At 49.5% G+C, this 22,154-nt stretch overlaps 1 protein-coding gene across 3 annotated transcripts in view; it reads right to left on the bottom strand.

Moving 5' to 3' along the window:
* PBX1 (PBX homeobox 1) overlaps positions 1–22,154 on the bottom strand; it is a 135,635-nt gene that overhangs the window by 107,593 nt on the left and 5,888 nt on the right. The window contains exons 2-3 of one of the 3 annotated variants that reach the window (XM_042029720.1): positions 21,835–21,917; positions 19,283–19,356 (exon numbers count right to left, since the gene is read on the bottom strand). In XM_042029720.1, coding sequence (XP_041885654.1) covers positions 19,283–19,356; positions 21,835–21,875 — 115 coding nt within the window. In that variant the 5' untranslated portion in view covers positions 21,876–21,917. Of the gene's footprint in view, positions 1–19,282; positions 19,357–21,834 lie in introns of all 3 variants that reach the window. The other 2 variants (XM_042029719.1, XM_042029721.1) reach the window with 2 other exon arrangements.

The raw sequence follows: 22,154 nt of genomic DNA, 5'->3' as shown, positions 1-22,154 counted from the left end.
CCCCCCCCCCCCCCCCCCCCCCCCCCCCCCCCCCCCCCCCCGGAACTACAATGAGAAGCCGTCACACAGTCCATGTAGGGTAACAACCACAGATGGAATGGTGGGATATGCAGAGAGAAGTGGAAGTTGTTTCTGCATTCCTGCCTTTGAGTAACTTTCCAACAGAATGGCCCAAATACCTGTTCTTTCAGGACTTTTTTTTTTAACAGCATCACTTGAGAGCTGCTGTCATTAAGGTATCTGTAATTTAAAACTGAAGTCAAATTTCAGGGAAATATTTCTAATAAAGAAGGCAAAGGCTTAATTTCAAATACATAAATATGAGACGTTTCCATCTTTTTTAATGCTTCTCAAAAGCAAAGCAAGAGACTCTTATTTACTGAAACATGTTGGGAAATCAAGCTCCACAAATTTGTACATTTCTGTCAACCCAAATGCAAATTATTATTTCTTTTCCTCCTTGAGACCTTTTAATTTGGAGGGGGGAAGGGAAAGACCTCATCCTGCCTAAAGATGTGGAAATGCCAATGTCTCTCAAGCCCCAAAAAAACGACCGGTCCATACCCCATCCCACAGGAATGGAGCATGGCATCTGCAACAGGCAAGAGGAAGGAGTGAGCATCTCCCACCAGACCAGGTCAGCAGCCAGTCTGGGGGTTCAGCAGCAGCCACAGGAGCAAGATACAGGCACCAAACCTTGCATGGGAACTAATCACTGCCCTTAGGAGCTCTCCACCTCCCACTGCCTTACCCACACCACCCAGATCACAGGGAAGCAGATGGAGGGCAGGAATTCCTTACCATGGGGTAGCATTGGGCTGGCGGGAAGTGCCAGCACCTAGGAACCCTTGCCACAGAGACAATCAAAAGCAGCCACGCTCCAATGGCAATAGGGAAGTGTTACTGCAGCCACCCACAAAGTCCAGGTAGGGTCACAAGCAATGGACCCCAGTGCTTTTTGGGAGACATGCAGAGATATCTGGGCTCATCCAGCCCAGAGATGCCTGCACAGGGTGGGAGGTGTGCACAGCAGCAGCCAGAGCACGTGGAGCAGGACCCTCACTACCCCAAGTGAGCAGGGCTCAGCCTTTTAAAATAAGGACGTGGAGAGCTGAGCAAAGGGAGCCTGACAAAGGGAGCATCCTTTCCATCACTAAAATATCAGCAGCATCGAGCTGTTCTTCGGGAGCTCTCCTGGAGAGACCTTTGCACAGATCCAGGGCTGTTCTTCTCCCTGCACAGTCAGGAACACCCCTCTCTGGCTTTTGGCACCCCATTATCTGAAGACTCCAGCAAAGGAGGCAAGACCAGCAGCAGCATGATTTGACGCCTCCCCGCCAAGGGGTTAGCCCTATCCACCTCTGGCTCAGAGCTGCTGGAAGGGAAAAGGGGTGGGGGGACTGGCAGACAGCACCCCCTGCCCCAGCCAGCCCCACACAAACCTCAACCAAAGCCTTCCCTGGGGATAAGGGGCTGCACAGCCGGTACTGCTGTGTGCAACCTCCCTCCCCCCCCCCCCCCCCCCCCCCCCCGCTTTCTCTCTCCCTAAACTCGCTCTCGGCCCCATCCTACTGAACAATCTCGCCGCGGGCTGCTTTTGTAAGCTTCCAGCCCCAAAAGAAAAATGATGGGTTTCAACTCTTAACCCCGCCCCAGAAAAAGGCTGGAATTAAAAGGGGTTTATGACTAAGTAGGCAGATGGGAATACTGTAATAACAACAGGCAAAATGTTTGCCTAGCAGTTCTGGGCTGGTTTCAGAGGGAGGGAGAGAGAGTGGGATGGGGCGGCTTCTGGCTGGAGGATGACGGCACGGAGAAAGAATTTGGCGGCTGGGAGGGAAGGGAGGTTGCTGATAAATGCTGGGGCAGAGTCGAGGAGGGGGGCCAGGACCCGAGCACCACATGGCTGGCACTTCAGGGAGGCTGGCTGTGCGCTGCAGGGTCCTGGCTGGCTGACAAAAGCTCTGCTGCCGAGGAGGACATTGGGGAAGGGGCACATTGCAGCAGAGCTCAGCTCGGGGCTGGCTCAGGACCGATCGCACGCCTTGGGGAACACTGTCACACTCGCTGGGATGCAGAATGGGGAGACTATCAACACAGCAGTGCTCCCCTTCAATACCTCAAATCCCTTCTGATGGCGGTACCCATGCACACAGACTTCTGCCAAAGGGAGAGCCCACAACCTCAAACAAGTGGCTAATTTTTACCAGCAGTGGGACTCCAGGTCTGCTGAAAAGGTGCTAAAACCTTGGTGCCTAAGTCACCTAGGAGGGCATTTTCAGGACATCACCTTCCCCTTTTAGCAACAGGCTGCAGCAAGGCCCCACAAGTGGGAAGCTCAGGCTAGGGGAGACCTAAACCTCAGCCACCGTCCTAGAGGAGTGCACCCCACCACTGGCACAACCTCATTGCAAGATGGGAGAGCACTGCTCCTCTGGCCTCCAATCCTGCACAAGCCTGCTCCCACTCCTCTGGCACCCAGGGATATCCAGGACTCTTCCCCTCTCTGTGAGGGATCAGTCAAGTGAGGCCCCTCAATGGTCCCCTGTCACACAACAAAGAGCCCCTGGGACATGGTTCACAAGACCCCAAAAATGCCTCCCCACCACTGTACCAGGTCAGGCTGCCCCTTGGCACACACAGAGAGGTTTTTTCCATAGCTCAGTGGGGATGCAACTGGTTTGTACCAAACCAGCACCTTCCTGTTCTCCAGATCTCCACAAAGTGCATCCTAACTTCACCCAAGATGCAAACCACTTGCACAACATCACACACAGCTTGGCAGCCACAGGCCAGAAAGCCACCAAACACCCAAATCTTGCAACTCGGCAGAACCCACAGGGCAGAAACTCACGTGTGGCACATGCAAACAAGCCACAAACCCAGAGACCTCCCCAAGCCCCCAGAGGGGTCACAATATGGAACTATTTTGAGCAATGCTCCTGCCACAGGCATGAGAACCTTCCCCCCATGCTCACTGGGCACAACCCAGCCTGATGCAACAGCAGCGCTTTGCCAACCCAAGCACCTCACAGGGGTAACAGCTTCAGATGGGAACATGCCTCAGCCACTTCCTTGAGGAGGTAAAGCCGCATGCAAAAAACCTCACAGCATGACTGGCAAGGCAGGAATTCCAGGAGACTCCCCAGCTTGCAAGACGGGGGATTTGCAAGCGTCTCCCACTCACCTTTGCTCAACAGGGACCACAGCATTTGCAGCACCAGCACACGGGAGTTTTGACTCAATTGTGGTCATCTCCTGTTGGCTGACCCACTGCATTTAGCAGCGACAGGGAGTGCTGAAAGGAGGCTGTGGATACTAAAAACCCTTGCTACAATCCTCCTCTAGGTCTGACTTGTTGCACTGAGGAACAGAAAGACAGCAGCCCTGCAGAATCCAAGTAAGAGGCATGTGGACACCCCCCCACCCACATACACCACCTAAACGAGCAAGGAGGTCTTTACTTTGACCTCTCAAGCAGAGCAAATGCCTCTGTAAAGACACTTAGGGACTCTCTGCGGGGTCAGGAAGACAGTCACTACTGATGGAGGCGAGCACTGCAAAGGGTGACAGGGCCAGCCAGGCTGTGGTCCCTGCCCACAGCAGCCTGTGGCAGACACAAGCTGCGCAAATGCACAGCTCCCTTCACAGCTGCTGCTCCGCCACCGACACGCCAGGAAGCACTCGGATCAGGTAATGGAGGGTGTAGGAGACTCGTGAGAAGATTCCTGTGAGTCAGCTGAGCTGGCCAGGGCACAGATCAGCAAGCTCCGCAACATCAGCAAATAAAAGAGGGCAAAACCTGGACCACCCCGGCCCCTTCCTGCTGCCTCCAAGATGACCCCCACAAGTTCGGGCTTGAGGAGAGCAGCCAGAGGCATATGGAATGCTGCAGCCAAGGCTGGGATAAAGACTCAACCTGCTATGCCTCGGGGCAAGGAGGTGGTCGCCTCAGTTCCCTGGGGAACACACGGAACACAGTCCTGGGGCTTGCTGAGCAATCTGGCTTCTCTTCTGCCAACACAGGAGACAATATTAACCTTGCTCATTCAAGCCATGAGCAGTCTCCACATGCAAACTGAACTCAGGAAAGCCTCCTCTCACCCACAGCTTTCAGGCACTTCCCAGGATTTAAGGGCCAAATGTAAATGGTCCTTTCAAAGTCCTTTTCTGACAGCAGTTTTTTCTCCTCTCTCGCAATCACATACTCATGCCTCATACCATGGAGCTGGTTTATGCAAGGGACATTCACATCTCCCTGACAAGAGGGTGGCCTCTGCACCAGCACATCTGCTGGATCACAGCACCTCTTAAGGAACAGCCTCGAACAAAGGGTCACCATACATTTTGTGGAGACCTCCTCTCCCTGGAGGCTTGAGAGTCTTACCCTCCAAAACTCTGCCACACTTGGGCTGCAGCCAACCCAGCTTCCATAAAAGCCTCCACAAAATCTCTGCCATGAGGTGCTTCCATCCTTTCCTTGTCGGGGACTTCCAGTTGTCATTATTTTTCATTTAAAAAAAAAGAAAAAAAGAACAAAAAAAAAGGTGAACCGTGGGGAGGACATCTGGAGGAGGGATAAATACCCATCAGGAGTCATCCCAGTCCTGACAGCTGAATGAGTTAGACAAGTGCTAACAAACAAACAGGCTAAATTTCTCCTTTCCCTTCCTGATAGGCCAAAGCAAGGCTCCGGAGCACCCAGAACACCAGGCCTGGTCCCTTCCAAGCTTTTGGTGGTAGTGAGAAGGCCACCCTGGGCAGCTGCCCAGCTACACCAGCCTGGACACGCTACCCCAGCACAGGGAGGCCCCCAACACTAAACCGCATCTCCATACCCCCCTCAGGGGGGGTACCACCACCACCCAGAGGAGAGCTCCAAAGCCAGGGGAAATGAAGACCACACCAGGGCAATGCAGCCTTTAGGAACAGTCAGGGTGCAGCACCATGCACCCCCTCCTCCCTAGGGCAATACCTCCTGTCCCAGCAGAGAGGCAATGCAGGCAGGCCAGCAGCCTCTGTGCCTCTGATCCGTAATGGCTTGTAGCCTCTTCCTTCCCCTGCTCCCAACATGAGGCACACCCAGTGCTAAACACTGAGGCTAACTCCATCCGGTCCTTCTTCCCTATGTCTATTGTTGCTAAAAATTTATCCAGTTTCTGACAAAAAAAACCCCAATTTTTACACTGCACCTCCCCTCTGCCCTTCAAAGTAAAAGTACCTCTGGTCTTTCCCCAGGGAGGGGGAGATAATTTTAAACATGAGTCCCCCATGTACCTAGCACTGCTCCACTCCTCCTCCAAGGACTTTCACATAGGCCTGTCCCATCAGCCTGTCTGTGGCATTTGATTTCTGTCTGTCACTAAGTGATGAGGACAAAGGGTGAGGAGTCAGGAAAAGGTCTGAGCTACTTTGTTCATCGTCTGGATACGAACTTTGGATGAACTCCATGGGGAAAGAGAAAAGCTGCATGGAGTGAGATGCACAGTGCACAGCTCTCTCTCTCTCTCCCCTCAAGAGAAAAAAAAAAAAAGGAAAAAAAAAAAGGGAGGCTTGAACAAGGGGAACGGATGGGAGGGAAAGGGAGAGGAGAGCATTCCCCATCCCCATGGCGGCAGGCAGTCCTGAGAGCTCCCTGCTCCGAGGAGACAGAAGGATATTCAAAGCGCCTTCCCAGGAGGCATGTTCAATAAAGCAGGATGCCAACGCAGCCTTTTCTCAAACAAATCTGTTAGCAGCGGGCCAGGGGCCAGCCACAAGGGCTTGCTTTTTAAAGCAACCAAATGGGAATTTCCTAATAAAATTTTTTAAAAAGCCTCACCGTGGCACGGGTAAAGGGAAGCTTGCTGGCAGCAACATGAAGTATTTTACACACAGACCTCTCTGGAAGCATGCAAAGATGAAATACAGTGCAGGGAAGGAAGTTCTGGGATGCAGCCAGGGCCAGGGCACCAAAGCACCCATGTGCTCCCCTGGCACCCACCCGGAGGAGCTGAGAGAGAACACTGCCTACAGCACAGTTACATACCGGGGTGAAGGTTTACAACCACGATTTCTGCTGCTCTGAGCAAGGGAGTAGGCTCAGGCTGTGTTAGGGCAGAAGTGATTACCCTCGTGCTGACCTCTGGGACTTGGAAAAGCCACCACAGGGCACACTTGGCTCCTTTGCTTCACTCCACTTTTCAGAGCTAAACCAAACCAGTTTGCAACTGGAAAGCCCCGTGGTAGTCTTGCAAACACTAGGTAAATCAGCCCCTCCTGGGCAGTAAAGCCACCACACACTTTGTCCTGAATGGCTCTTGCCCAGCAGCCAAGATGCCTGCCCTGGGATGGGACACAGCCTCCGTCGAGGACTACCGATCGGCAGAGCCTCTGCACAAGATGTGCCAAGCCGGGCAGGAAAGTGATTACAACTCTATGGGCAACTCTGCAGCACTCACAGAGACCTGCTGAGTACTGGAGGTGTCCCAGACAAACAATCCCACCATGCTGCACCAGCATCACCCACTGAACACCAGAGGGGACCCTCAGCCCAGCAGGCTGGCTGGGAACACCAGCTCTGCCACCTTGGAAGTCTCTGCCTGATGTGCAAGCAGCTGGGAATTCAGGGGACATACTGGAGGCTGTTCATCACCAGCCTTCCCTGGAAATCCCAGCAGAATGGGTGAACTTACCCTCCAAGATGGGGAATCCTACATAAGACAGAGACTATGTGGGTTACAGAACCCAGGAGAGCACTTGAAAGCAATATACTGGAACATGCTGGAGACCACCCCACATGCCTTGTCTCTCTACTAAACACCAGGAAATAGAAAACAGTTCCGTACAAGAAAGCTCTACCTGGAAAACAAACACAGCAGCCCAGCAGAAGACACTGGTGAGATCTTCCCAACCAGGCACACAGCAGCAGGCAGAGTCCGCATTCCCTTTCAGGGTGGGAGAAATCTCATCTCTTTCACGGTGTCCAGCACAGGAGAGCTGCAGAGATGGTCACAGCAACCACTATCTCAGCTCCAGTCTGGCCTCTCTGTTTGGGAAGGTAATAACTCACCACCAGAAGCAGAAAGTGGAACAGATCAAAGGCTCAGCTTCACTGACTCACACCTACACACTGCCCCAGCGCTCCCAAGATCCACCCGCTCTGTAGCAAGACAATGACCAGAGAAAAAAGAAGAGAAAAAGGGGAAGGAAGCACACTTCTGAAGGGAATCAACCCATCTGTGGAGGCTGGCAAAGCAAGGTCCTCCCTTGCAGCCACCACCACATCCCAGAGAGGCAAATGTGAGGAGGTTACTCAAGCATCTCAGAGGCACTGCCCAAGACCTCTGATGGAGAAACTTTGATCTCCAAGCACGGCCAGTCCCTGGGGACTGCCTCTAAAGCACACAACACAGCATGCCACGGCAGATCAACTCCATGGAGAAAACTGCAGCCCATTTGGAAGAGCTTGTTCCCCTGCTCACTTCAGAAAGTCCAAAAAAGTTCATCTGGCGGTGGGAGTGACCTGCACCCAGGCCCTCAGCCAAGGTAGCCTGTCTCAAGGCAACAAGCTCCCACCAGTGTGAACCAGACAGAAGGAGGAAAAAAAAATGGACAGGATGTTGACTGGATTGGCCAGCAATCCTATTTGTAGAAAGTGTGGGCTTGGGAAGATGATGTTGGTGCTGCTGGGTCCAGGGCTGTTTTGAGAACAGCAAGGAAGAGGAAACAGAGGGAAAAACTGGGGACTGGGGGGAAAGAAGGTAAAAGAAAACAAATCTGCTTTATTATTGCTTGAAACCCAAGGAGACTGATTAAAGCAAACATCCCCCCTGCCCCTTCCAAATCTGATTCCCATTTGTCTCTATATGGTTATCATTTGTTCTTCATTTAGGTCTCCTCCATGCTCCTTGCCAACTCTTAGGAGCCCTCCAGAGAGCCATCAGGACTGGCTTCCCTTGGGAACCTGCGAGGGCAATCACTGACCAGGGTCAGACCCAGCACCAGTGCCTGTGCACAGGGAGAAGATGCAGCAAGAAGGCGACACCTGGATACAACTACACACATTAGGCAAGAGGCCAAGGAAATCCTTGGAAAGAACTACCCAGTGGTGCTGATGGGCACCTGGGTGCCTCTGGGGTAGCAGAGTCAGCATTCCCAAAGGGTGAAGCAAAAGCAGTAAAAAAAACAAAGCAAAAGGAACCAAGAAGAGAGGATGCAGCACAAGCAGATCCACCACACCCACGTTTTCCTCTTTATTAGCAGACAGCCTTCTGATTAAACAGGAGCTTAAAAATTACCCTAATGGAGCTCCTTTCAAACACAAACCACAGGGACCTCTCCTAGCTGCGCAGCTCCTTTCCCAGTGCCAGCCCAGGGATGATGCAACAGCTCCATGGCCACCCTTGCCTGCAGGACCAGTGTCCTCCACCAGCCGTGCCTGCTGCTCCCAACGGGGCATTGGAACACTGCATCATCATGGGCTTTTCTGCCCTGGCCTCTGGCTCTCAGACCCCCAGATATGCTTGCCTTTGCCAAAAGACACTTGCAAGGCCTAACCCAACATGGCAGAAAAAGGGAAATAAAAATCTGTCCTTCTACCCATGTGGACTTTGCCACTGCCTCAGGAACATGGAAAGACCAGGAACTTCCCCTACCACCAACCTTTTGTCTCACCTCCTTCCGTATTACTTGAGTTTTTAATGGTAAACAATTCCAGTCTGCCCTTGGGATAGTCTCCCTAAACCTCCAGCCATGCTATCATGCTGCTGCACATCCTACCCTCAAGAGCCCACAAGTGAGGATCCCATGACTTTCTAGAACTGGGTGCAGAAGAGCCATTTCTAAGGAGAACTCCCACCCCAGGCTGCGCACCTGCCTGACATGCACCGCAATCCTATTCAAAAGGAAATACAGCCCCCTCCACCACAATAAAAACCAACCAGGCATCCGCTGCCCAACCGATCCATCCACCACAAGAGGAAACTGAGCAGGGTCTGAGCTCTCCGGAGCCAGGGCCAACCCTGCATCCACCCAGTATCAGAGCAGGTCCAGATGGTTGCACAGGTATCATGACATTACACAACACCATTTTCCCCCTCCTGCTCACTGCCTGTGGAGAGGACACAGTACCAGCAGCTGCTCTCCCTGCTCCCTTCCTGCCTGGAAGGAAAGCAGAGACCCCTGACCTTCTCCAACACATCCTCCCAGCCCCTCCACAGCTTAAGAGCCCAGGTGTGCAAATGTTACCCAATGCCCTAGCCAGGCAGAAAGTAAATTCCAGCAAACGGGGGAAATGCCAGCCTCAGTCAGACACCGGGATGTGCAAATAGCAGCCAGGGACCTTCGGGAAAGGAACAGCCCAGGCCCAGGCGCTCCTACCTATAATCCTTCTCAGGATGCCCTCTCCAGCAGCTTCTGTGGCAGAGGAAGGATGCTAATTTGACTATTTGAGGGAGCAAAAAAAAATAAACATTTGCTCTTGCACTAAATGACCTTTTCAGCCACTTGGGGACAGAATTGCACCAGGGCTTTGGAGTGAGCTACAGCAGGTGATGCTTGCTCCCTGCTCCCATGCTGGATGCTTTGTGCCTCCAGATGCATTTAAGGGGTCCACGCCTCCCAGCTACCTCTGTCCACCCAGTAACGGAGCCAAGAAACAGCCCCTTTGGAAAAATCTGTATAAAGTGGAAAGGAAGAAGCGGTCTGCTGAGAGCTCACTGAGCAAAGCACTTCAGATGGTTTCATTTCACATCGCCGAAAGCGTAAATCAGGGAATTGCTCCTCAGGTTCTCCATTAGCAAAGTATATTGCAACTCCCTCCCCATCATCAATACCGATCGACACTTCACATCTGCTGACCAGATCTAACAGCCAGGATTTTCTGGGGGAATAATACATTCAGTGAAAACACCATTCCTGCCACCTGCTCCCCCCAAACACGCAACTGCTCCGGGAGCAGCTCCTCACTCACCATGGGCACATGCACAGCACTATGCCGCAGCCAGAAGCCTCACGAATTCAGATCGGAAATAAACAGATGACCCCTTCAAAGCAAGGGTCATAAACCCTTCAAAGCACACCTCCAAACAGTGGAGCATGTCTCACTGCCTGTACCTTCCCTAAACATGAACAAGCACTCTTCTGGAAAGCACCAGCTTCACACAAAACCTACCAGGGGGCCCATGTCCTGTGCTATCAAGTCAGGATTGACAGCCACAACCCTTTCCATCTAATTTCTTTCACCCTGTGAACTGCAATCTCTAGCCTTTTGTCTAGAGATTTGCAACAATCAGAGTATTGCAAATTCATCATGTTGTTGCAGTATTTGAAATAATATTTTTGCAATTTATTGCAATCAATCTTGCTATTGAAAATTCTTGCAGTATTATTGCAATGAATCATATATTACAATAATAATTTTGCATATAAGCATGCTCCTCCCAAACAAAAAAATACTAACCTAAAACACTAGCAACCTTCCAAATTAGAGAGTTGGGAGTTAAAAGTCAAATTTACAGCTTAAAGCCAGAGACCGATCCATGCAGAGACTCCAGGTATTGTATCATTCCTAATGTTTCACCAGAGAATCACTGCGGGGGGAGGATGTGTGTGTAAACAAGCAAAGTACACCCACCAGCAGCTCAGGTTTTGAAACATTAATGTTGAAATTAGAAAGGCACATTTAGGAGAGTTACAGGCAGATTCACTTTCAGTTTGGCTCCAGCCCTGTAAATATCAAATGTCAAAAGGAAACAACTGCACTGAGTTAAGAGAGAAAAATCTCCGTGCTGTGGAGACATACCTGGGATCGGGACCACTAGAGCTGGGAAAGGAGCAGCAACCAGCAAGGAACACTTCACAACTGGAAGGGTATTTTTGCCGGGTAACCTGCCACTGCTAATTCTGCTAATTGACATCACTCTGGAATTTGAAAATGTTATCCAGTCAGAAGAGAAACTTGATTTTCCTCTTCTGGTAACAAGGATGGGCAGGCCAGCCAGGTTGGGTGAAATCAAAAATGGGATGTGGAAACAATGAACTGAGTTTCCAGGCTTGTACTCGGGCAAGAAACAAAAATCCAGGCACCTGCATTTAAGCAGGCTGATCCCACTTGCAAAGGCAGCTCTGCTCATTTTTCAACAAGGCTGAAGTAAAAAATGGCAAAGTTATCATTTTAGATTAGAGCTGCTGCTCCTCACAGCACTGGCTCTTCCAAGGGTTTTCCATTCATCAGTATATTTAGGGGGAAAAAAAGGGGTTGGGGGGCAGCTGCAAAGAGCCCATCAGCTTTGGGCAAGCAAAAAACTGTTTTGGGTAAGGCTTCTCCTATAAATAAAAGGCTGGGAAGGGAGGGGACAGTGACAACATACGGCTCGCTCAAGGTGTCACAGGGGATTTCTATTATCTGTGCTGGCGGCCTCCCCAAAACACAGAGCACCAGCAACAGCACTCCGTTCCTCAGCGGGCACGGTTTCCCTGGCAGCCAAACCCTCCACCAGGCTGCCCATTCTCTGGCTGCCTTGCCTTCTCCACCAGGAAAGGGAGCCAGGAGAAGTGGCTTCCTGTTCCAGCTAAAAAAAAAAAAAAAAAAAAATTATATATGTACACATATGCACATACAGGGGCACAGCTCACAAACACAAGGCCAAGAGATATTACTATTCCTTTTTTTTTTTTTTTTTTACTTGACACAGTTGCAAATCAATAATTCCAGGCCAACTGATTCCCAGCACTGGGAGAAAGCATCACCTGAGCCCCTTTGGAGCCTGGCCTGACAACACACACTAATGTATTCAGCCCACAGCCTCCTCAGGCCATGGCTTTCTGTAATTTATCCCTATAGCACCCACCATCCTGGATTATTTAAGGGGGATGCAGCACCTCCGAGGCAGTTTTGAGAAGAAGCTGCCAACCACCCAGCCCACAAAACCATCAGTTTTGGTTTCCAAAAGAGTTCCCAGCAGACGCTCCCCAAAGGTGACACGGATTTCATGGAAAACCCCCACTATCAATGCCACTGGAGCACACAGTGGAGGTGGTCATCTGCAAAGCACCACGCAGCACCTACAAGCACCCAGCACACCCAACAATCTGGGATGCTTGCACAGGCTCTGGTGGAGGGTGCAGTGTTGGGGTGCCACGTGTGACTCCAGGCTGGCAGCACAGGAGCCAGGCACTGCTCACAAACAGCTTCTCCTACCATAGGGAACACTTGCCAGACCAACCAGATCGGGACCCAGTGTATATTTGAGGAAAGCAAAGGATGCAGATTGAGGTTGGTTTATTAGATTATGGACAGCCCCATGCAAATAGGGCCATATTGATCCGGTCTGCAAACACCTGGCTGGGAATACGAGCAGCCCCTGAGTATACAGAAGCTGCTGGAGATTATTAACCAGATCCATTGCTGTAAATCACATTACCTCCTTCCAAAGCCTGACCCCGCACGGAGTCCCCCTGTGCTAGCTGCTGTATAGGGCACATCCTTGCAGCACAAAGGAGCATGACTTCTCCCTGCACGGCCCCCCAAACACCCGAAGACTCAGCCCAAAAGCATGGAGCCTGGCAGGGGCCTCCTTCTCTGGGGGCCATGCAGCCAGTTTTGTGCAGTGCACCTTCCCCATAGAACTCCCAAAGCAAAACACATTACCAGGAGAAACTCACTGCATAGGGAAACTACCATAGAATGCAAAGCAGGAAGAAAAAAATTACAAATAATAAAAAAGGTGGAAAATAGATAATACCACATCTTTAGGGGAAAACTCACCCCCTACTCCTATTGGGTTCCTCATATTTTGCATCAACTGCAAACCACCCCTGTAGTGCAAGGGCCAGACAAGACAGGCTCTCCTGACTCCCAAAACACTCCAACTCCAAGCACAGGAAGGAAAAAAAGACAGTAGTAATATGCTTCCCAGCAGATTTCCAAGAGATCGCGAAACCCTTTGCAGAGCTTCATTAGCAGAGAAGGCAGCAGTTCTGGGAGTAAAGGAGGAACTGGGGAATAAGGTGCCAAACCAAAGGCAGAGGAGGAATCCTGTCTTCCTCCCTTCTCCCTGCCAAAATCCACAGCTCTGATTCAGCAGAAGCACCACCAGCAGCACAGCCTACTGTATCTCACTGCAAACAAACCCATTTATGTTTAAACCACCACCCTACTCCCCTCAAGGATTGCTGCATGCAGTAATTTCCTTGTGACGGGGAAAAAAAAAAAATACAAACCATGATGAAATTGTCTCAGAGTTTCTCTGTGCTTTGTTTACAACCGCTGCCTTCAAACCTAGAGCCCGCACAAGTCCTGCTAACAGGAATAAATCTCGCATTTGAGAGCATTTAGAAAAGCTCTGCTTGCAGACACTCAGTGCTCCAAGAGGGAAATCTTGCTGCAGGTCGCAAATAAGGAAACTTGAACCATTTTTCCCAGGAGAAATTTAGGCCTGAAACATCTTCCGAGTTTCTCATTTGGAGCTACAAGGCCCAATAACAACATCTCTTTCCCCGGACTCACCCACAAACTGACTGCTGCCAGGATCACACAGAGGTGAGGGGAAGATGGACTGGGCAGCAGGGAAGACAGCCAACATTCATGAAAGAGAATGCTCTGGTTAGCAGCTGTTTATGCCCACATCTGGTTCATACAGGTATTTTTCCAGCAGGCATCAATAGTGAACACGGAGACTCTTTCTCCTCCATGCCGTGTCCAGTGCTGTCAGTAGGAATTACCCAAAGCGTAGGCTGCTGGCACTGCACCTTCCAGGAACCCCCCTTCCCTGGACCCAAAGCTACCTAAAACTTGGGGAGGCCAGTGCAAAGAAAGGCTTGGAAACTTGGGAGCACGGGGATCAAGACCTGGAAGACTGGCTCATCCATCCCCTAGGAGCAAAGAGATACGGCTGGGAGCAATGGGACACAGCCCCAAGACCCGCCAAGAGCAGCCTCGTGCTCTGCTGCAATCACAGCGAAGTTTACTCAACATCAGGCACCCACAAAAATCAAGCCTTGAAATAAAAGCAAACAGGTTTGCTCCTGCACACCCCAAATTGTGGGGAATCCCTCAGGAGCAGGAATGCTATGCCAGAGCCAGGCCTGGCTTCTCTGCTTTGATGGCAGGGCCAAGGGGGAGGAGGTGGGAAGAAGAGCCCACTGGCAGCCCTGTTCTTCCCACCTTCTCCCCTGGAGGATTGCAGGAGGCCAATTTTGATTAAACTAATTAAGCCTGCTCCATTCAAAGAGCTCCAACCACATGCTACCAGGGGAGAGGAAGAAAATATGAAATTACAAGGAAAAAAGAGAAGTCTCTGTGCAAGCACGCTCCTCCAAAGCCATCCCTCCCCAGTAGATCCCTGATGGACACCACCATACTGGAAGATAAAAGCCCAGAAAATGAACTTGTTTTAGAGACAGGTCCAGTCCTGAAGACCCTGCTCCTTCCAGCCACCAGGACCTACTGGGACACATCCCACTTCCCATCAGGATGACTCGTTTCCATTCCCTCCAGGCCAGTCCCAGAGGAAGCCACTCCTCTTGTGTTAATTCAGTCCTCCATCAAGCCAAGGTCTACCAAACCATCCCTATCTTCCAGCCCCTTGCACGTTCCCTCCCCTTCTTTCCCTGGAAGACATCAGGTTTCTGGAAGCATTTAATTGTGAGTTATAGGGCAGTGTGGATCGGACTGGAGGCCCTGCTCTCCCAAAATGTTTCACTTCCCCCCAGGGCAGCCACACCAGGGACCCTGCAGACTTTGCCTGGGAGAGAGAAGTATCACTCCCAGACTGGCTGGGAGAGAGAAGTATCACTTTTTGCCTTCAAAGCCTTTCAACTGGCAGGAAAAAAAAACAGTAATAACAAATATCAAAGCAAAGGCTTCCTCCCCTTTGAAGGGCAGGAGGGAGAGCAGGCAGGCCAGGGCTGGACCTGCCGAAAGCTGAGCCTGAGCGGGGAGACCCAGATCCTGCAGGGCTGGAGCACAAGCACTTTCCTGATGAGCTTTCACAGCAGCAGAATGATGCCTTAGGTGCAAGAATTGCATTGAAATTCAAATCGGGGTGTTGAACTCTCTCCTGCACCTTGGGAAACCTCCTCGGTGGAAACACAGGATAAGGAGGAGGGCAGGATTTGATACACCGGGGAAGGGCTGGGGGAAAGGAAAGCAAGCTGCCCCATCCTGCTGTGAGAAATGCTTGAGCCAAGGGGCACTGGGCTTGCCAGTGTACCCCCTCTTAAAGCTCTGCCTCACACCCCAAAACCCCAGCGCCGCACATATCGCATCTGCCCCTCTTCTCCCCAGGCTGCTCCTGGTGGGGTTTTACTTGGGGCGTGGGGAAGAGAAGGGAGGGAGGGAAGGAGGAAGAAAAAGAAACCCCATATCATAATTGCTATATTAAAGCGAAATAGCAGGCAAGAATAATAAGAGAGGTGTCAGAAGTGAAATACAGTAACAGACATTAAAAAAAAAAAAGAAGACTACAGTTCTGCGATGGGGGTGTTAATTGAACACAGAGCTGGAGAGAACAAAGGGGTGTTAAGGAAGAGAAGAAGGGGAAAAATCCTACCTTCCTCCAAAGATCTGATTTGAGTTAAGTTTGGTGAAGATAATGCACAGGGAAAGATAGCTAAGAGGCACCTTATATAGCTATTATGCTCTAAAATTAAAAAAAAAAAAAAAAGACAACAAACCCCTTATTCAACAACAATTGCACGGCTAATCAGTGCTGTCTAAAAATATTCCACTTCGTATATTCCCCCATTGATGCGATGTACATTTTTCTTTTAATCCTGAATTCCTTCAGCACAGGAGGGAGAGGAGGGTAAGAAAATAAAAATTGCAGGATTTCAAATGCAAAGTCAGAGTCTTTTTAAGAAGTAGAATTTGCCTGATGCCCTCACCTCCCCCAAATGAGCAGAGAAAGTGAAACGATGGGAAAAGCTCTTAAGGAGGAGGAATCAGATTAAATGGTCATATATCCTGTGCTCAGCCTCTCCCCACCGGTCCCCGCTGAACGAGATGGGAGTTGGGAAAGGCTCACAGCTGAAATAGATGCTGCTGCATTTTGACAGCAGATATTTTCCAGTTTGCCATCCAAGGACCCCACGTCTGCGTATGCCTTGCCTGATTCTTCTGCTTAGCTATTCTGCTCATGCAGAGAACAGCTTAAAAAAAAAAAAGCCATACCAAGAGAGGGAAAAAAAACAAGGAAAAAAACCCCAAAAAACCGAGCCATAAAGACAGAGCCCCTGCCTCCAAACTTTTATAAATCAGCAATGCAATTTCCGATTTCAATCCCTATTGACGGAGGAATCAATTGTATTTAGGACAACAATGCCTCCCATTTCCATAATTATTATTCCAAAAAGCCAGCCAGCCATTTGAAGGCAGTCCTGCCCCTTCCCTCGCAACAAAGAGACCAACAGCAAGTGAAAACACACCAAATGAACGCCGACAACTTCGATGTATATTTAAGCGGCAATTTTTTTCCTCCCCTACATACTCCTGCCTGGATCAGACCTCTCAACTTTTATTAAACAGACATCACCCCAAAACCAGCAATCTCCAGGTTTGCAGACGAAAGACAACCCACTGAGCTTTCTTTTTTTAATCATTACAATTTTTAGAAGTGCTAATAAATACTTTAAAATAACTAGAGAGCCCACATGGAAAAGGCAATACTTTGGCCAGTAGAGATGACCTATTTTTCTAAGAACTTTATGGACACTTTGGGTTTGCTCAAGAGAAGGTTAACGCTATGAAATAGTAGCCATAATGTTGCAAGAGATGGTGGTAAAGTCTCCGTAAGGCTCTGGAGTCACTTAAATCAGGCAGCGGGGTAACTGAACGCACATTTCTGCACATCATAACGCCGGGGGGAAGATGTACGCACGCACTTTCAAACACCCACCAGTGACCACAAACAACCACCAGGATTTCAAACGCTACACATGCAAAAATCTGGGAAGCTAAATGGAAAGTGGGAAGCAAGAAGTTGGCTCAACTTTCACACTGCTGCCCGCAAGGAAGGGGTAAGCAAACAGACATAGGCAGTACCCTCAGCCCCAGGAAAAACAAGGCAAACGTCCTCCTAGCATTGGGCCCACAAAGCAATAATTTAAAAAATAAATAAATAACTAAATAAACCAAAACCATCTGGCTGTTTGCTTTCTTATGAAGTGTGACTTTTGGGGATGCAGATGGGGCAGAGAGGAGGAGGTCCTTGAATTTGCAAAATGAAATAATTCACCGCAAACATATCCAAGGGTAGATACACAATGCTCCAAAAGCCATCCTGAGTCAACCTCTTTGGAGGCCTCCATAGCACAGCCCCATAGCCAAGGCACAACAGCAACGAATAGCATTTATAAAAACGTAAACAGCCCCAGTTCACACCTGAATATACTCATTTCCAGCAGCATGCTTTACCCTATACCATCTCTTTCCATTTTCCTTAGCAGACAGGAATTACCGCACCTCGTCACTGTGGGTATGCACAATTCCTCATCCCTCCCCAGCTCACCCAGACCTCACAGCATGGCTGAGCTCACTTGGCTTTTCCCACCAAGTTTGGTCCCAGCAGATTCCCCGTCCCCTAACTCTGAGCTGATAGCAAAGCTGAGCTAGGATTAAAGTTACTCTGCCAAAAAGTGTCCCTGCATGGGGATCATATGCAGCATCAAATACAGCCTCAAACACACTTGGAGAAGAGACAGACAAACGTTCTTTGGCTTCCACAGAATTAAAGGAGAAAGAGAGAAGAGGGAAAGGAATTCGATGGCTCTTTTGTGGAGGCACGCAGGGGAACACTATAAAGTCCTGAACATTTATCTCTATGCCGACTCTGTCATGTTACAGCATAAGAACAGTTTGGAGGTTCCCATACCAAACCCACTGTTGGTTATTATGGGAAGTCTGCATGGAAGGACTCCTCAGGAAGGTCAGAGGCAGCCTCGCAGCTGCGAGGACTCCAGAGAGTCGAATGCCATCGGTAGGTGCTTTGTCTGGACTACATGCTGCACAAACAACGCTTAACAAAGGGCCCTCTCAGTCATTTTATATATATTGCAAGAGTCAAGTAATTGTATTTTCAATCAGCTGCTCATGCTGGGAGGTTATATATATATATATATATATATAAAAAGAATGAAAAAAAAAAGATACAGTTTGGGTTTCTGAAAGCTGTTCCCCTTTTATGTGTAACTATCAATGTATATCAACTGCATGTGCAATCATATTTATTGTCACTTTCATTCATGTCATGCCCTTGCTTATATGGCTTAGATATGAATTATTGACTGTTTCAGTCCTTGCTGTAAAGAGGGGGGAAGTGGGGGAAAAGTCAAGTACTTTGCAGCATGCTAAAACAAGGCAGCTACAGTGGCATGGGAAAGTCCACGGATCAACTCCGGTCAGCTCAGAAAGCCAACAGGAGAGATAAACCACCCCTCAAATTTCCATCATTCCCCCCACATTTTTTAAAAAAATTAAGACAAAAAAAAAAAAGAGAAATTCCAACAAATACATAAATAAGTGGTGCATGTTGCTAAATGTCCTTTCCTGAGCATCTGTTGTTTAAGATCACCCTTGATTGATGACTGCTATTTTTTAATTGTTGCTTTTAAAATTTAAATGCCCCCCTGGGATGTGTTATAAGTGTGTTAGTACATGGTAGGAGGTCTGGAAAGTGGGAAACAGCAGAACCAATGCTCTCATGCCATTAGCTTCTAAAGAAGCCTGAGAACACCCGATGCCATAAAACAACAGCACCCTAAAGTAACTAACAATCTAATATACTGCTTTCACTAAAGGCAACTGACAACTTGCTCTTACATGAGCTAGCCTGGATGATTGGCAGACAAGAGCATTTTAAGTCTTTCTTTAAAAAAAAGTAAGAAACCTTTGTGTTTACCTGAATACTAATGGTAATAAAACTGCACAATTTCATTTTGTTGGGATTATTTCCCACACATCCGCTCTGCACTCAGATTTTGTTTTTTAAACAGTGCCGTGTCTTAAAGAAGAAACTAGAGCAAGACAGAGACCGCAAAGAGGTTGATTTTTTTTTTCCCTCCCCAGAAAAAGCAATAAATAAAGAAAGGCTATACAATAGAAAATAAACCACGATATTTTCTCTTCTAGACACAAACCACACCATGCAAGTCCACTGCCAGAAGCATTAAATACCAACGAGTTACTTCTCCCCACTTAAATACTGCTGCATGGGGAGGAGGGGGGGGCCACAAACTTGGTGGAATAAAACCCCCAAAGAGCAAAAAGAAAAATAATACAGAACCAACAGCATTGATTTCCTACCTGTTTTTTCTTTGATTTCACATAAGACGTTAAAAAGCGCCGGCTTCATCCTGTGGCAGTTTAAAGCATGTTTCCTGGAGAGAAAAGAAAAGAGGGGAGAGTGAGCTCAGGAGGAACAACTTTCCAAATTCACGCGGAGGTGGGGGGGCAGGTTTGAGCCCCAAGTGCTTCAAACAGCAACCCACCCAATGCAGGGGAGATGAATGTCACCGGTTTACGAATGGCTTGAAAATTGCCTTTGCCGCCAAGCAGCTCCACGGCTGGCGCAAGCCAGGCAATGCTCCACGGCAAAGCCAGCAGCTTTTGGGAGCCAAGCTTGGATCAACTGTCTTGTTCAATACAGACAAAGCACCGGGCTCTCCCCGTCCCCCACCTCCAATACTACACCAGGCCATGTGCTTTATTAGGCTCGACCTGTAAGGCAGAGGGGCAATAAACTCCTCCTTGCCCCAGTGCCGGAAACATCCTCTGCTTAGAGCTGTCAATTCAGGGAATTTCAGCGCCCAGCTTGGAGCACAGAAAGACGTACAGAGAGAGAACCCTATTCCTCTGCCTCCATGCTACTTACATCCAGGTTATTTGCAGGTGTTAAAATTTAATTCTTTACAACTGGGACAGTAAACACATTAAAAATCACAGCTGGCTGCTTCTGGGAAAGGGAGGGAATGCTATTCAATGCCGCTCCTTTCGGCTGCTGTTATTCCAGATCTGACCGCTCTCCTGTGGGTTTTGAGGACAGACTTTGGGGAGGGGGTGTTTTAATTGGCTGGTTTTAAAATCCACCACGCGCCCACTGAGGCAAAGAAACAGTATGATTTAATTTTTTCTCTTAAGCCATAGGGTGATTTTCAGTTGTATACAGGGCTGTTGCTATCAGGCACCAGTTACGGGGATTTCTGTTTACCAACCGAAATTACACGCGAAAGACGATGTGAACATCTGGCAAACATTCACACTACTTACCCCACCACCCACAACATGTTAAAAAGATTTATATATCTGATGAAGTCTCTCAAAGGTATATACCCTTGCAGAACCACAGTGTTCCCTTATCAGCACACCCAGATGGGTGCAGACATTTGGGTATACACAAATCACATAAATATGCTGTAAGGGCCCTCCTACAAATAATGCTGGCACTTTGCATCTTCTCAAAACTTAATTAAAAAAAAAGAAAAAAACGAACAAAAAAAAAAGAGGCAGCAAAACAACCGTGCAATAGTAGGACTGAAGGAGGAAATGCAAAGCCAAACATTACTGATAAATACAGTGTGTTTGCCAGCTCAGAAGTAAAAATAATAATAATTTACAAAAAAAAAAAGAAAAGTACTGTGAGGAAGCAGCTGAAATAGACCAGCAAGACAAACCCATAAAGTCTTCTCCTAGCTCTGTTCTGCTTTGGTTTTATTGATTTGATTAACTACAGTAAATTATCCAAGCAGGAACACACACGATTCCTGCAACTTTCCAAAGGAAGAGCCCCTCACTGCCCCGGGTCTGGCCGGGGAGAAAGTGAATGATTTCCTCCTCACGGCTACGCTGCCCCTGCAAGAACATAAGAAAATGAATAAAATCAACCCTGCACCCAGCCTTTTTGGTAAGCAGGAGCTCCACAGAAGCTGTGGAGACAGGGACAATGGAAGCTGAGGTTTGGGGGTACTTTTATCCTTCTCGAAGTTCTTAAGTGAGTTTTGGGGCTGTGCGGTGCGTTTTTCCAGGAACAATGTATTGTAGCAATCTGCTCCAACTCGGGGCATAAATATCAGGTGGAAGGACAACACACCAAGCAGCTTTACAGCCCAGAAGAAATATCGAATGTAACCCAGGCAATTCAGGGCAACTTTTTTGTTTTAATTCCTTCATTTGAGGGTTTTTTTTTTTCCCCCCTCCCTTAACTTTTGGTAGTGCCTCTGAAAGTGCGCATTAGGTTTGCACTCCCCAAAGCTCAGGGCACTTCAGATACCGGCTCTTACAGCCTTATTTTTCCTTTTTAAATACCTCCGCAATTAAGAACGAGGGAAAAAAAAAAAAGGCAAAGCTTCTATGAGCATCTTCAAAGCGCAGAAACACGCTGAAAAATAACACCACTACAGGGGCCTAAGAAAGAACATTATTAGCAGCCCTAAAAGCGGGGCAGCACTTCGTGGGTCTTTCCGAGGAGCCCGGAGCGGAGACCCCCCACACGCCGAGCCTGCCCCAACCACCACCGCACTGAACCCCCACCCCAAAAAGGCTGGGAAAAGCCAGGCCCAGTTTGTGAATGGAGGGAGGGGGCAGGCTGCGGGCGCGGCGACCCCTCGAAACCGCCACGAAGTTAGGAGGTGGGAGAAAGATGGGAAACAATAAGGGGGGGGGGGGAAGGGGGGTGTTAACCGCTCCCCTTTCTTTTCCTCTCCCTCCTTCGCCACATTTCTCGGCAGGAGGAGCAGCAGGACCCCCGTCCGCCCTATGCGCCCGCGGCCGGGCGCGCTCCCCCCGCCGGACAACAAAGGCCGGGCCGGGGCGCGGGGGAAACTTCCCGGCACCTGCCCCCCGCTCCCCGCCGCTCTCACCTGGCCTGCGCCTCGTCCAAACTCTGGTCCGTGATGGTCATGATCTGCTGTAAGATGTCTCCGATGTCCTGCTTCCTGCCTGCCTCCCCCTCCGCCCCGCCTGGTCCATCCTGCATGTGCTGGGACAGGCCCGGGTGCCCCGGCATCCCCACCCCGCTGTGCGTGTGCATCAGCCGCGGCTGGTCATCCATCGCCGGCCGCCGGCCCCGCTCCGCCGCCGCCTCCTGCCCTGGCTGCCGGGAGCGGCGCGGCTGGGCTGGCCGCCTGGCTCCTCGCTTTCTTTTCTTGCTCGCTTTCTTCTTCTTCTTTCCTCCCCCCCC

Source organism: Corvus kubaryi, unplaced genomic scaffold (assembly GCF_017639235.1).
Source record: "Corvus kubaryi isolate FWS band 111438036 unplaced genomic scaffold, C.kubaryi_AGA036_p1.0 37334, whole genome shotgun sequence".
Taxonomy (NCBI): domain Eukaryota; kingdom Metazoa; phylum Chordata; class Aves; order Passeriformes; family Corvidae; genus Corvus; species Corvus kubaryi.
The sequence above is the reverse complement of the archived record's forward strand: the minus strand, read 5'-3'. Positions and strand labels throughout refer to the sequence as shown.